Source organism: Oryctolagus cuniculus, chromosome 7 (genome assembly GCF_964237555.1).
Source record: "Oryctolagus cuniculus chromosome 7, mOryCun1.1, whole genome shotgun sequence".
NCBI lineage: Eukaryota > Metazoa > Chordata > Mammalia > Lagomorpha > Leporidae > Oryctolagus > Oryctolagus cuniculus.
Window position 1 is genome coordinate 113,523,398 of NC_091438.1, and position 15,067 is coordinate 113,538,464.

At 38.8% G+C, this 15,067-nt stretch overlaps 1 protein-coding gene across 21 annotated transcripts in view; it reads right to left on the reverse strand.

The window, feature by feature from the left end:
- The window catches only part of FGGY (FGGY carbohydrate kinase domain containing), a 532,663-nt gene that overhangs the window by 339,531 nt on the left and 178,065 nt on the right, over window positions 1–15,067 (reverse strand). For all 21 annotated transcript variants that reach the window (XR_011390684.1, XR_011390683.1, XM_070078420.1 and 18 more), the window contains exon 6: window positions 272–387. Coding sequence is in view for 19 of the 21 variants with exons in the window: in XM_070078420.1 (XP_069934521.1) it covers window positions 272–387 (116 nt within the window). In the remaining 2 variants the exon portion in view is untranslated. The remainder of the gene's footprint in view (window positions 1–271; window positions 388–15,067) is intronic.

Sequence of the window (15,067 nt, forward strand, 5' to 3'; positions counted from 1 at the left end):
GACTTTGTGCCTGGCTGCTCCATGCAATTAACTTCCCCAGTCTACCCCAATTTCCATTCTGTACTTCAGAGCAGGTCCTCACAGCACATATCCCCACCAAGTTCGTATCATTCTTGGTCCACCCAGTGTAACTGACTCACTGCTCCTGGGAACTGAGGCAGAGCTTCTGGATTCCATTGGGGGGGGGGGGGGAGCAAAAACAAACAAAACTCTCCAGTATCCTTATATGTACATACAAATGATCATTCTCCAGATTTTTCTCTTCTCTTACCTATTTTGCTGTAATTGTCTGCTACAAAGTCCTCCAAACCAATCATCTTCCAGAAACTGTCATCCCAGCCTTTCTCTGCTGAGTATGTCCATTTGCACACCAGGGAGCAGAGAGACCTAAAAAACAGGAGAGAAGCAGACCCAACAGGGTAAGACAGGCTTCATTTATTCTGCCAAGTACCTGCCCAGACATCTGTAATAGTATTGTGGAAGAAGCATAAATCAAAGAAGATAAACTTAGATGCCTGTTTAGAGCAAAAGCTCAGTGTACATCTATTAATTATTGATAGGGCTTTCTTTCATTTTCAAAAGAATTTCAGCTCTTTACTTAGATTCTGATCAATTGAACTACATACATGAATATTTATTTCTATAGTGATACGACATATGTGAAATAATTAGAAATTGCAATACTATTCACACTTTGATGAAACTGAGTCTATTAAATGTTTCATGTGACATAGCTAGTTATATACTTTTTAAAGCTTATAATTTAGATATATACTGAAATACTACAGAGGCGATGATATGATATTTGGGACTTACTTCAAAAATAACAAAATGAAAGGAAATGAATGGCACTGTGGATAGGGTAGGGTTGGCTTGTGTTACTGGTCATTGGATATGAGTGATAGGTTCATGGTGGTAATTAGACTATTATGTCTAATGTTATATATCCAAATTCTCCATAATAAATTTTTTTTATATGTACCTTGTATAGATAATGAATAACATGGTCATTCTGGTCTAAAGCAATATTTAAAGAGGGAAGGTTTGAATGAAGGAAGATGTTTTCCTTTGCAGCTTCACTTCTCATCAATTCACCCCTAATATTTTACACTCCAATTAAAAAAATATTTCTTTCTGTTCTTTGAGGAAAGTCATGTTCTTACACACTTCTGTGCCTCTGTCCACCTCCATCTATTTAGAAAACTTTCCAGTTTCTTCACCCTGATAACATTTTAAACTCTACCTTTTGCCCAGGCTGACTCCACTTTTAAGGTAGCAAATCCTCTTCTGATTTCCCAGAGCAGGGAGCCTATCTTTTATCACAGCCCTTATCATGCTGTGCAATTAATTGCTTCTTTATGTATCTCTCCTACAGTCCAATTGTCTTCCATGCTGTTCCCAATATTGTGTTCATAACACACTTTATTAATCAAAATCTATTGTTTCCATTCCTGCTTAAAAGCCTTCAACTTATCCTCAGTAAACAGGGAAAAGTCTAGTTGTTAGCAAGGGTTAAAAGATACTTCATGATAGAAGTGTTCCCACCCTCAGTCTCCTTTCTTGCCATCCCCACCCTTACTTTCTCTATTCTACAACATTGAGTTCTATGAGGCCTCCTGTGGCTGACCTTGATGTCTCTATCCCCTGTGCACTGAGCCATTTGCTTCATCCTCCTGGAATGACCTTCCCCTTTATGTATCTAACCCCTAATTGGCTTCTGCAACACAGCTGAGATGGTCTACTTTCAGGAAGTCCCAGTGGAGGACAGGCTCAGTCCATAGTCTTTTTCCAAGTTCCAACCTAGACAGACTCTTATATTTACTATTGTAACTGTCTTTGCCTATTCACTTCTTCACTAAACCAGCAACTCCCTCAACGGAAAACCAGCCATACTAATCTCTGTGTCTCAGGGGTCTACAAAATGTTCATGAAAAATGTATGCTGTGAAAAAACTATACATGGATTTCAAAAATGTTTACACCAAAAGAAATTCTCTTCTAATTCCATTTTCCCAAGAACTTTCTGAAATACATTCATATAGTACCTGGTCCATGTTGAGGCATACACCAAGCCACAGTGAATATTGACTCAATGGAAGCCTTAATGAACGAATATGATTTGCCTACTCTTATCACAAGTAAATCGTAAACTGGGAGAGCTCATAAAATGTTAAAGATAACCTCAAATCTATTTTACAGGTCCAATAGAATAGGTGCATCTCATTCAATCATTTACAGATACTCACTCACTCATTCATTCACTCAATATTCAATATTCAGCTACTATGATCCTGGTGGTATGCTAGGATCTAGGGACTATGGGTATACAAAAGGCCTGATTCTCAGGTCTCACAGGAACTGAAAGTTTAAAAGGAGAGACAGGAATCAATTAATGAAACCTAAAACCATAATAAATTATCATAAATGTTTTCAAGGAAATAGAGAAAGAAATGAGAAATATTAGCAAGAAAATCTGATATAATCTTGGGGGAGATGGGTAGAGGAAGTATCTTGGAGGACTCCTGAGAGGAGGTAGCAGAGAAAGTTATTTATGGAGTGGGCATGTAGTATAGCAGGTAAAACTTGGGATGCCCAGATCCCACATTAGAGTATCTGGGTTGATGCCCAGTTCCACTTCTGATTCTACTATTCCTGCCAATGCACCCCTAGAAGCAGTGGATAATGGATCAGGAGCTTGGGTCCCTCCTGCTCCCGTGGGGGTCTCAGAGGGAATTCTGGCCTCCTGGTTTTGGCCTGGCTGTTGCAGGCATTTGGGGAGTGAACCAGTGGATAGAGAATCTTGGCCTCTGTCGGTCACTCTCACTTGCTTACCAACTGTTTGAAATGAATAAAAATAAATACATAAATTTTAAAAATTCTATTTATTCTTTAATTGTATGTGTCCATTGGGCACAGTGTGAAATTTTGATACATGCATACACTGTATAATGATCCAATCAGGGTATTTAGCATTTCCATCTGCATAAATATTTATCATTTATTTGTGTTCAAAACCTTTGAACTACTTGTAGCTTTTTTTTGTAAAATATATGATGAATTATTATAAACTATATTCACCCTACTGTGTTGTAGAACACTATCAATTATTCCTCCCTCTGTAACTACATTTAGTGCTGGGTATCTCATCTTCCACCCTCAATCAATCTTCCTCTCAGAGGTATTTTAAAGACAACAAATATCATTAATGTCTTTTTCAGATGTGACAGGGATGGCAGAAGACATTGAAATGTGCTAAGTGGCTTGGATATACTGAAGGGGTACTAGCACCAGGAGAAATGTTGTAAATATGTGCTACATTATTCACCTTATTTAAGTAAGATCAGTTTTTCAGTGTATGGAGAAGGAAACCACCTACATAGCATGCTCTGAAGGGTATACAATAGGTGAACTCCCACTAGCACAAGGTCTGGAATTCGTACTTTTGGGAAGCTCTGATAGTTCACTGGAAAGAGCAATGCTGTAGGGGAAAAGACAATGTAAAAGGATTGTTTCCAATGATTCAAGCCATTGAAGGCAACTCCTCAATCTTTAAATTTCCCTTTATATTCACAGATGTCTAGAACTTTACTTTTCCCTTTCTATCTCAATTGATTATCTCTCCTGCAAGCCATTCTTGTCCACTTGGTAAAGTCTGAGTCATCCTTATGGTCCAGTGTCAATGTCAGCTTCGAAGTGAAAGTTTCTCCAGATCCTCCAAGCTAAACTCATGGCTGTCTCTTTTGCTGTACTATGGTAAGATAGAAATACTGCACTGTAGCTCTTAACAGCTGAGGTAGGTGGAGTTCATGGCCTCAAGCATTTATCCCTCCAAATATCGTATCCTCTGCAGTGTAATTTTACAGCACTTCACCTTCCTCCTTAAAAACTCCAAGTTACCTTCCATAACACATACCCTAGGCAGGGTCCCTTTCTTACCTCTAGATATTACATTCTGATATATGACTAAATATATTCAAAATAATGATGCAGAGTGAATGTATATGCAAGAAATTTTAAATGTTTCTGGTTATTCTCTTGCACCCCTGCCTGGCACTGCCATGAGAAAATCAGGCAGAGGGAGTCCATTTGTTTCATGAGGATAATAAGAGATTTGTGGAGCAGAGCAGTGAACAGCTGAGCCCAACCTGGATCAGATAGCTCCAAGTTGTTTTAGATCAAAACAAGGCAGCCTGAGGGATGGGGGTGGGTTGCTGGGGGATCCAAGATGGCAGAACAGTGACAGGAGGGTCTGATTTAAGTTAGGTAGAACTAATATTATAAAAAAGGGAGAAAGTAAACCCTCAGGGTAAAGCTGCAGGGGAGCTGCAGTGGGAGATCCTGAGGAAGCAGTAGAAATGGTTCAGACTCATGCTGAAAGAGTAGACATGCAGCAAAAGACTCCCCAGCTTGGCTCCAGGGAGGAAGGTGCTCACCCCAGCAAACTAGGTGAGAATGGACTCCATGGGCCCACAGTGCTGCTGATACAGCAGGAGTGAGAGTTTAGTGAACTTTTAGAGTTCACTACATTGTTACCCCAGTGGGGCGGAAAAAGTGACATGTCTCTCTCCTTCCCTCCTTCTTTCCCACTACAACAGAGACCTGCAGCCAGCGGTGGGAGGGCTGGTGCTATTTTTAGACACAGGCAGGTAGCAGCTGCCCCAATTCCTGTGCAGGACTCAGCAATTACTGGGATCACCCATCACCCAGTCAGCGAGGGTAACCACAGCAAATCAGGAGAAACCAAGGGAGAGGCCTCCACTGAGCCAGTTGCAACCACCAAACAATGAAAAGGACAGAGAGCTACCTCTATGGAAGGGAAATGACACCTGCAGGACTCTTCCAGGAGCCCAGCACAATCGTGAAGCTAGCGTACTTGGTGCATCCATGAACGAGAGATCTATCCAGAAAGAAAAACCTACATTCCCACTGACATCAAATCTGGTTGGGATGACAGGACTCGATCCAGCGGACTGGAACATATACAGACAGTGGCTCTTGGAACACTTCAATTTCCTTGCAGACAGGACTGGCTAGCAGAGCAGAGTGGCCCCACTGGCACTCCATGGCTCCGAGAGCTCAGGGAACTGAGACTGAGAAAGTGTTGTGACTGCAAAAGAGGAGGAAGACTGTGGCAAGGTTCTAGGCATCCATGGAGTGCTTCTGCACGCTCTTAGAGCTCCTTGCCTGCTTGGAGAAGCTCATAGCAGAGGGAAACATGTTCACAAGAAAGATTCCACAGATTATATGTGCGTTCATATGAAAGATGTGGACAAGAGCTGAGCACACTGGGGACTAACACTTGGAGCATTCCTCAGCTGGGAGAAGGGCTGGTCACAACAACAGAGATGACCATTCTTCTCCATCCACTTAACCAGAGGAGAGCTACTGCCCAACTTGGGTGTTACCCTGGATACTCACCCAACCCTGGAGCACTGAACAGAGCTTCCTGACCATACCCACACACACCTCTCAGTATTCACTTAAAGTGTAGACACCCCACTAAGCCACAGGAGCACAGATCAAAGATAAAAGCCCTCAGACAAAAATATTTTCTACAAATGATGAAAAATAATGATAAACAAGAAACAAGAATAAGGAAAACACTATGAGCCCCCAAAAGAACACTACAACATTTCATTTTTAGAATGAAGATAAAGAGATTGAGGAAATGCTGTAAATGGAATTAAAAAATTATTCATTGGATTACTCAATAGTAATCAGAAACAAATTCACAAACTAAAGAAAACTATATATGATATGAATGAAAAATTTTCCCATGAAGTTGAGATCTTAAAGATAAAGCAAAATTAAATACTGGAAATGACAAATTCAACAGTTCAAATTAAAAATGCAGTGGAAAGTCTTAACAGAGTTGGTGAGGCAGAACAATGAATATCCGAGCTAGAAGACAAATCTTTGGAAATTTTACAATCAGATCAAAAGCATGAGGAAGAAATTATAGAACTTAAGAACAGTGTTGGAGATACATGGGATAATATAAAAAGACCCAAAATATGAGTCTTAGAGGAGTGCCTTAAAGTGTGGAAAGAGAGAAGGGACTAGAAAGCTTACTTAGTGAAATAATTACAGAAAACCTCCCTAACTTGGAGAAAGAAAGGAATGTCCAAGTACAGGAAGGGCATAGAACTCCTAACAGTTATGACCAGAAAAGATCTTCACCACAACACATAGCAATCAAACTTTCCACAGTAAAGAATAAAGAAAACATTCTAAAGTGTACATGAGAGAAACTACAGATAACTTTCAGAGGATCTCCAATTAGACTCACAGCTGACTTCCCATCAGAAACCCTACAGATTAGAAGATAATGGCAAGATATAATCCAAATCTTAAGAGAAAAAAACTGTCAACACAGAATACTGTACCCTGCAAAGCTCTAATTTATAAATGAAGATGAAATAAAGACCTTCCATAACAAACAGAAATTAAAAGAATGTATTACCACTAATCTAGCCTTACAAAAGATATTTAAGGATGTGCTATACACAGAAACACAGAAAGAAAGCCATCAACAAGAAAGAATACAAAGGCAGAAAGCCCCCCAGTAACAGTACAAAAGAAATCCAAAGCAAATGATAGGAACAGTCACAGAAAAATGGCAGGGCCAAGTGGTTACTTATTAATAGTTACCCTGAATGTAAATGGCCTCAACTCTCCAGTTAAAAGACACAGACTGGCTGAATAATTAAAAAACAAGATCCATATATTTGCTGCCTAAAAGAAAGAGCTTCACCAACAAGTTACACACAGAATGAAAGGATGGAAAAACATACTCCATGCTAACTGGGGGGAAAAAGGGAAGGTGTAGCCATCCTAATAGCAAACAAAATAGATTTTAACACACAAACTGTTAAAATATACAAAAAAGGACACTATATAATGATTAAGGGATCAACACAACAGGAAGACAGGACAATAATAGATGTATGTGCATCCTAAGCGAGCACAAAATATAAAAAAAAGGACACTATATAATGATTAAGGGATCAACACAACAGGAAGACAGGACAATAATAGATGTATGTGCATCCAACTACAGGGCACCTGGCTATCTAAAATAACTATTAATAGATTTAAAAGGAGACATAGACCCTAACATGACAGTAACAGGGGACTTAAACACACCACTTTCATAATTGAATAGATCAATCAAACAGAAAATCAACAAAGAAACAACAGAGCTAATCGACACTATGGGCCAATTTGACCTAACTGATATCTACAGAACTTTTCACCCTCCTTTGGCAGAAAACACATTCTTCTCAGCAGTGCATGGAACTTTCTCTAAAATAGACCATATACTAGGACAAAAAGCAAGTCTCAGCAAATTCAAAAAAATTAAAATCATACTGTGAACCTTCTCTGATCAAAATGGATTGAAGCTTGAAATAAACAACTAAAGAATCTCAAGAACATATGCAAATACATGGAGAATGCACAATATACTCCTAAACAAACAGCAGGTCATAAAAGAAATCAAAACAGAAATCAAAAAATTTCTGGAAACAAATGAAGATGACCATACCTAATATCAAAACTTATGGGAAACAGCAAAAGCAATGATGAGGGAAGTTTATAGCAATTAGAGCCTACATCAAGAAACTGGAAAGGTATCAAATAAATGAGCTGTCAATGCATCTCAAGGACCTAGAAAAATAACAACAAACCAAACCTCAAATTAGTAGGATGAAAGAAATAATTAAAATTAAGGAAGAAATAAACAAAAATGAATAAAAAATACAAGAGATCAATGAAATGAAGAGCTCATATTTTGAAAAAATAAACAAAATAAACACACCATTGGCCCAACTGACCAAAAAAAAAAAAAAAAAAAAAAAAAAAAAAAAAAAAAAAGAGAGAGAGAGAGAGAAAGACCCAAATCAACAAAATCAGAGATAAAAAAGAAAATGTAATAACAGATAACACAGAAATAAAAACAATCATTAGTAATTACTACAAAGAATTGTATACCAAGAAATCTGGAAGAAATGGTATATTCCTGGACACATACTACCTACCTAAATTGAATCATGAAGATATAGAACACCTAAACAAACCAATAACCAAGATGAAGATGGAATCAGTAAGAAGAACCTTCCAACAAAGAAAAGCCCAGGTCACAATGGCTTCACTACTGAATTCTACCAGACATGTAATGAACTAAACCCAATTATTCTCAAGCTATTCAAGACAATAAAAAAGGAGGGAATTCTCCAAAACTCCTTCTATGAAGCCTGCATCACCTTAATTCCCAAACCTGAACCAGATACAACAGAGAAAGAGATCTAGATACAGATTTCCCTGATGAACATAGATGCAAAAATTCCCAACAAAATACTAGCAAGTCGAATCCAACAACACATCAGAAAGAGCATTCACCTGGACCAAGGGGGATTTATTTTTGGTGTGAAGTGATGGTTCAACATTTGCAAATCAATTAATGTGATACATTCAAATTAACAAACTGAAGAACAAGAACCACATGATTATTTCATTAGATGCAGAGAAAGCTTTGGACAAAATTAAATACCTTTTCATGATGAAAACATTAAGCTAAGTTGGTATAGAAGGAACATTCCTCAACATAATTAAAGCAATTTATAACAAACTCCCAGCCAGCACCCTACAGAATGGAGAAAAATTACAGGCATTCCAATTAAGATCTGAAACCAGACAAGGAGGCCCACTCTCAACTTTGCTATTTAATATAGTCCTGGAAGTTTCAGCCAGATCCATCAGGCAAGAAAAAGAAATCAAAGGGATACAAATAGGGAAGGAAGAACTCAACTACCCCTATTTGCTTATGACATGATTCTATACAAAGGAAACCCAAAAGATTCCATGAAGAGACTATTGGAATTCATCAAAGAATTAGGTAAAGTAACAGGATATAAAATCAACACAGAAATGCCTTAGCTGATCTTAGATTGATCTTCTAAGATCAATCCCACTCAAAATAGCTAGAAAAAACTGTAAATACCTTGGAATAAAATTAATCAAGAATGTCAAAGATCTCTATGATGAAAATTAGAAAACATTAAGAAAGAAATAGAAGACATAAAAAAATGGAAAGATCTTCCATGTTCATGGATTGGAAGACTCAATATCTTCAAAATATCCATACTACCGAAAGCAATGTATAGATTCAATGAAATCCCAATCAAAATACCAACAACATTCTCAGATACAGAAAAAATGGTGCTAAAATTCACATGGAAACACAAGAGACCCCGAATACCTAAATCAATCCTAAACAATAAAAACAAAGCTGGAGGCATCACAATACCAGAACTCATGACATACTACAGGGCAGTCATAATCAAAAAAGCCTGGTACTGGCACAAAAACTGACATGTAAACCAGTGGAACAGAATAGAAACCTTAGAAATTAATGCACACATCTACAATCAACTTATCTTTGACAAAAGAGCAAAAGTCAACTCCTGGATCCAAGACAGTCTCTTCAACAAATAGTGCTGGGAAAACTGAATATTTGCATGCAGATACATGAAACAAGACCCATACCTTACACAAAAATCCACTCAAAATGGACCAGAGACCTAAATCTATGACATGACACCATCCCATCAAATTATTAGAGTACATTGGGGAAATCCTACAAGACATTGGCATAGGGAAAAACTTCTTAAAAAAGATTCCAGAAGCATAGGTCAAAATTAACAACTGGGATTATACCAAGCTGAGAAATTTCTGCCTTGCAAACAAAATACTCACCAAAGAAAAGAGACAATCAACAGAATGGGAGAAAATATTTGCAAACTATGGAACTGACAAAGGATTAACCTCCAGAATTTAAAACGTGTTCAAGAAACTAAACAACCTAGTCAAGAAATGGGCAAAGGACCTGAACAGACATTTTTCAAGAGAGGAAATTCAAATGGCCAATAGACACATGAAAAAATGCTCAAGATCATTAGCCATCAGGGAAATGCAAATCAAAACCACAATGAGGTTTCACCTCACCCTCACTAGAATGGCCCTCATAAAGAAATCAATGAATAACATACGCTGGAGAGGATGTGGGGAGAAGGGTACCTTAATCCACTGTTGGTGGGAATGTAAACTGGTACAACCACTCTTGAAGAAAATACGGTGATATCTCAGAAAGCTGAATATAGACCTACCATATGACCCAGCCATCCCACTCCTGGGAATTTATGCAAAGGAAATGAAATCAGCATATGAAAGAGTTATCTGTACCCCCAGGTTCATCTCAGCTCAATTTACAATAGCTAAGATATGGAATCAGCTCAGATGTCCATCAGCTGAGGACTGGATAAAGAAATTATGGTATATATACACTATAGAATACTACACAGTGGTAAAAAAAATAAAATAAAATCCTTTCATTTGCAAGAAAATGGATGCTACTGGAAACCGTTACACTTAGTAAAATAAGCCAGTCACAACAAATACCATATGGTTTCTCTGATCTGTGGTAACTAAAATAGTGTACCTAAAATGTAATCTAAAGAAGCAAAACTGACACTTTGAAATGTGTTGATTTTGAACAGCCTTTGCCTTGACTGCCAAGGAACATTTTTTTTTCTAGTTTTTCTGTTTGGTTTTGTTTCTTTTTCTTCATACTAATTGGTAAACTCTCTACTTTTATGTAGGGTTGATTTTATGAGTATGAAAATTAACTGAAAAATTGATCTCTGTAAAAAAAAAGAATGGGAAAGGAAGAAGAAGAAGGGTTGGAGGGAGGGGGGGAGAAGCATCATGTTCTCAAATCTGTGTATATTAAATGCATGACATTGTACTCCTTAAACAAGATAAAATAATAATTTTAAAAAGGCAGCCAAGACTGCAGTGACTAAGTGCAGCTGAGACCGAAAGAACCACCCACCAAAGCACAGCCTAACTGAGCTACTTATAAGACAAATAACTATTTTATTTATTTGAAAAGTCAAGCAACTGAGAATAAGAGTGATAGAGCAGGGAGCGGGGACAGAGAGCAAGAGAGCAAAATCTTCCATCTACTGGCTCATTTCCCAAATACCATCAATAGCCAGGTCTGAGCCAGGGTGAGGCCAGAAGCCTGGAACTCCATCCAGGTCTCTCATATGGGCAAAAGTGATACAAATACTTGGTCATCAACTTCTGCCTCCCAGGATACATTAGCAGGAAGCTGATCGGAAGCAGAGAAGCTAGGACTTGATTCAGAACTCTCTGATAACGGATGCGGGTGTCTCAAGTAGCAGCTTAATCCACTGCAGCACAATACCAGACCCATTTATATATTTTTATTTGAAAATCAGACAGAAAGAGAAACAAAGAGATTTTTTCCACCTACTGTTTCATTCTCCAAAGGCCTGCCATAGCCAGGGATGGATGAGGCCAAACCAAGAACCAGGGACTCAATCTGGGTCTCCCATGTGGGTGACAGGAACATAAGTACTTGAGCAATCATCTGCTACCTTCCAAGGTACATATTAGATGGAAGCTCGAGTAGGATGTTCAGCTGGGACTCAAGCCGAGGCCTTCTGATATGAGATGCAGCATCTTAACTGCTTTGCCAAACACTTGCCCCTCAATGACTATCATGTTAAACTACTGAGCTTTGGCTATCGTTTGTAACACAGCAATATCTTAACAACTCAACACATCATAGAATAACTAAGGTAGGTTATTTTTCCCCAGCAGGGACAAGGATAGGGATATTTAAGTCCTTACATCAAGCTAGAATAAATGGCAAAAGGGCTGGCATTGTTGCATAGCAGGTTAAGTCTTCCTCTGAGACCCTGGCATCCCATATGGGCACTGGTTCAAGACCTACTGCTCTACTTCCAATCCAGCTCCCTGAAAATGCACCTGGGAAAGCAGTAGAGGATGGCCCAAGAGCACCCATGTGGGGAGACCCGGAAGAAGCTCTCAGTTCCTGGCTTTGGCAGGCCCTGCCCTGGCTGTTGCAGCCATTTGGGAAGTTAAACAGCCGACAGATGATCTCTTTCTCTCTCTCTCTCTCTATATATATATATATATTTTTTTTTTTCTTCCTCTCTGTATAACTCTGCTTTTCTAATAAATAAAAATTCTTTTTTTAAAATAATAAATGGCTAGAGAGTATGCTTTCAGTAAAGAGGACTGACTCTAGGAGACAGGGAGTTTTGTAGCCACAAATGCCTCTGGACACTCTGTATCTATCAAGGCTATTCAAATAGCAATGGAGTCCATTTCACTTGAGTCTCTTTAAAACAAAACAATGGGGCTGGCATTGTGGCATAGTGGGTTAAGTCACTGCCTGCTACACCAGCATCCCATGTGCTGATTGCTACACTTCCAACCCAGCTCCCTGCTAATGTGCCTGGGAAAGCAGCAGAAGATGGCCCAGGTGTTTAGGCCCCTGCACCTACGTGGGAGACCCAGAAGAAGCTCTTGGCTTCGGATCAGCTTACCTTTGACTGTTGGGGTGTAAACCAATGGATGGAAGATTTCTGTGTGTGTGTGTGTGTGTGTGTGTGTGTGTGTCTAAATGCTGCCTTTCAGATACACAGATAAATCTTTAAAAATAAAAATGGCATGTTGTATGGATATATTCTCAAGCAGCAGAATTGACAAAATTGAGAAGGTATCTGAGGTCATAGTTCTCTAGATATCTCTAGGAGACAGAGAAAATATAGGTCCTTTTTTGTTACGTTAGTGGGCAAAGGTGAGGTGCTAGCTGCCTCTCTCTGAAATTTTATTACAACCAGGCTTTTGACATTCCCTGAGATGATTTGGTGGGAACTTGCCTCCCAGGACGGCTCTTCACCATCAGACAAGTGGTACGTACCAGCCCACTGTGCCACAGACACCCTCTCCAGCAGGTTTGTAAGATTAGAGAGTAGGGCCTCAGCAAACCAGCAGCTACACTGGCAGGCTGAGTCGCCTCCAGGATAACCAGAGAGAACTGTTTGCCCGGAGCCTCTAAGAACAGGAGGGCCATGCACTGTGGCTCAGTGTGTTCCATGCCAGCAAGGATGTCAGGGCAAGAACTGCCACCTTTCACTGCTTTTGGATATTCTTAGGGCCAAACAGACCCTATAAAAGCTGTATCAGGGACAAGATAGCGGTGAGTATGTAAAACAAAACAATACCTAAATAGGCAGACGAGTTCTCTAAAAGACATCATATAGAATATACACAAGAAGCAGGTTTCCCTGGAATAGAAACGATGAGAAAATTGAGGGAAAACACCAATGATGAAAGCAGTGAGAAATCACAAGACTTTCTGAAACTAAACATACTTATTTAAAATTTAAATTTTAAAGTTTCACAGGAGAACTAAAAAGATTGCTAGCATTGATGAAAATGAAGTTACTGCTCTGGACAATCAAGTGAATAAAATATCTGCTACAAGTAGCAAAGACACAACAGGAGAAAAAAATAAAAGTAGAGATAAAAAGGCTTGGAGGTCAGAGCTAGCAGCCTAATATGAGAAAAACAGGAACTCCAGAATGGATTGGGGAGCAAAAAAGCAGAAAAGAAAAAAGAAGTCAAGAACAGACAGATGAAGGAGACAATATAATTAAACAAAGACAGCACTAGGCATTTTTCTTATATTAAGCTGAAGACTTAAATCCCTAACTTAAAAGTTTCACTAAGTCCAGGAAGTGAGTCCAGGAAATACTTGAATTCCAAGAGTAAACAGCAAAGTATAAAAGCTGCCAAACAGAAAGACGAAGTTATCACAAAGGCAAGGGATTCAGGCAAGCTAAGGAATTCTCACCTACAACCCTGGAATGTAGAAAACACTGGAACAATGTACAGAGTATTAAGCAAACCTGATCCAAGAATCTTATACCCAGACAGAATATTATTCAGCTGGCAGGGAAAACACGAAAACATTTTCAACTTGCAAGGATTAAAAAAGCAAACTTCCCATATATACTCTCTGAAGACTGAATACTTGAGAAAGAACACAACCAATGACAATTTAAACCCAAGCAGCTATTTAACTACATGAGAAATCAGGGCCAGCGCTGTGATGCAGTTGGTAAAGTTTCCTTCTGTGGTGCTGGCATCCTACGTGGGCTACAGTTCCAGTCCTGGCTGCTCCACTTCTGGTCCAGCTCTCTGCTAATGTGCCTGGGAAAGCAGTGGAGGATGGCCCATTCACAGGGGAGACCTGGAACAAGATCCTAGCTCCCAGCTTCCTCCTGGCCCAGCTCCAGCCACTGCTTCCATTTGAGGAGTGGGTCAGCAGATGGAAGAGTTCTCTTTCTCTCTCTCTTTCTCTCACTCTCCCTCCCTCCCTCCCTCCTTCCCTCTCTCTGTAACTCTGCCTTTTAAACAAACAAACAAACAAATCTTTAAAAATCAGGTCAAATCGAAGACTAGAATGGGTGTATACTGAACACCCACCTCCATCTCTCTCTTTCTCTCTTCTCTCTCTTTCCCTCCCTCCCTTCTATCCCCCTCCCTCCCCCATCTCTCTTTCTCTCCTTCACCTACATATCTATGTATCTACACACACACACACACACACGCTTGCACATATACATTTATGCATATATATACACACATATTTAAATTTAAACAGCTGAAAATAATCTAAACAGGAATTTGTAATATTGATTTTTCTTGAAATATTGCAGGCATGCCATAAGAAAAAAATTCAATAATAGACTGGAATGGAAAATATTAAGTATGTACAAACTTCAAAATTAGAGACTAGAGAAGGGGTATGTGCTCTTCTGTTTTGAGTTGCTACAACAGATGACCATGGATTGGGCTATTTATAAAGAAAACAAATTTTTTTCTCAGTGCAGTGTGAAATACATAAAACAAGAATTCCTATAAAGAAGAAAGCACTTGAAAAAAAGATAATTCCATTTAAAGATTTTATTGTCAGAATTTGAGGAAACATGTAACCATAAAAATAATTGTAATTATTGTAATTGTCACTACTGTGAAATGAAAAGACCTAAATGTAATCAACATACTCACTTACATATATCCAGATAGGAGAAGAGTTAGGAATATGTCTCATAATACAAACTATATGACTTAATTGGTATTTAGAGAGAAATTTAAACTCTTAT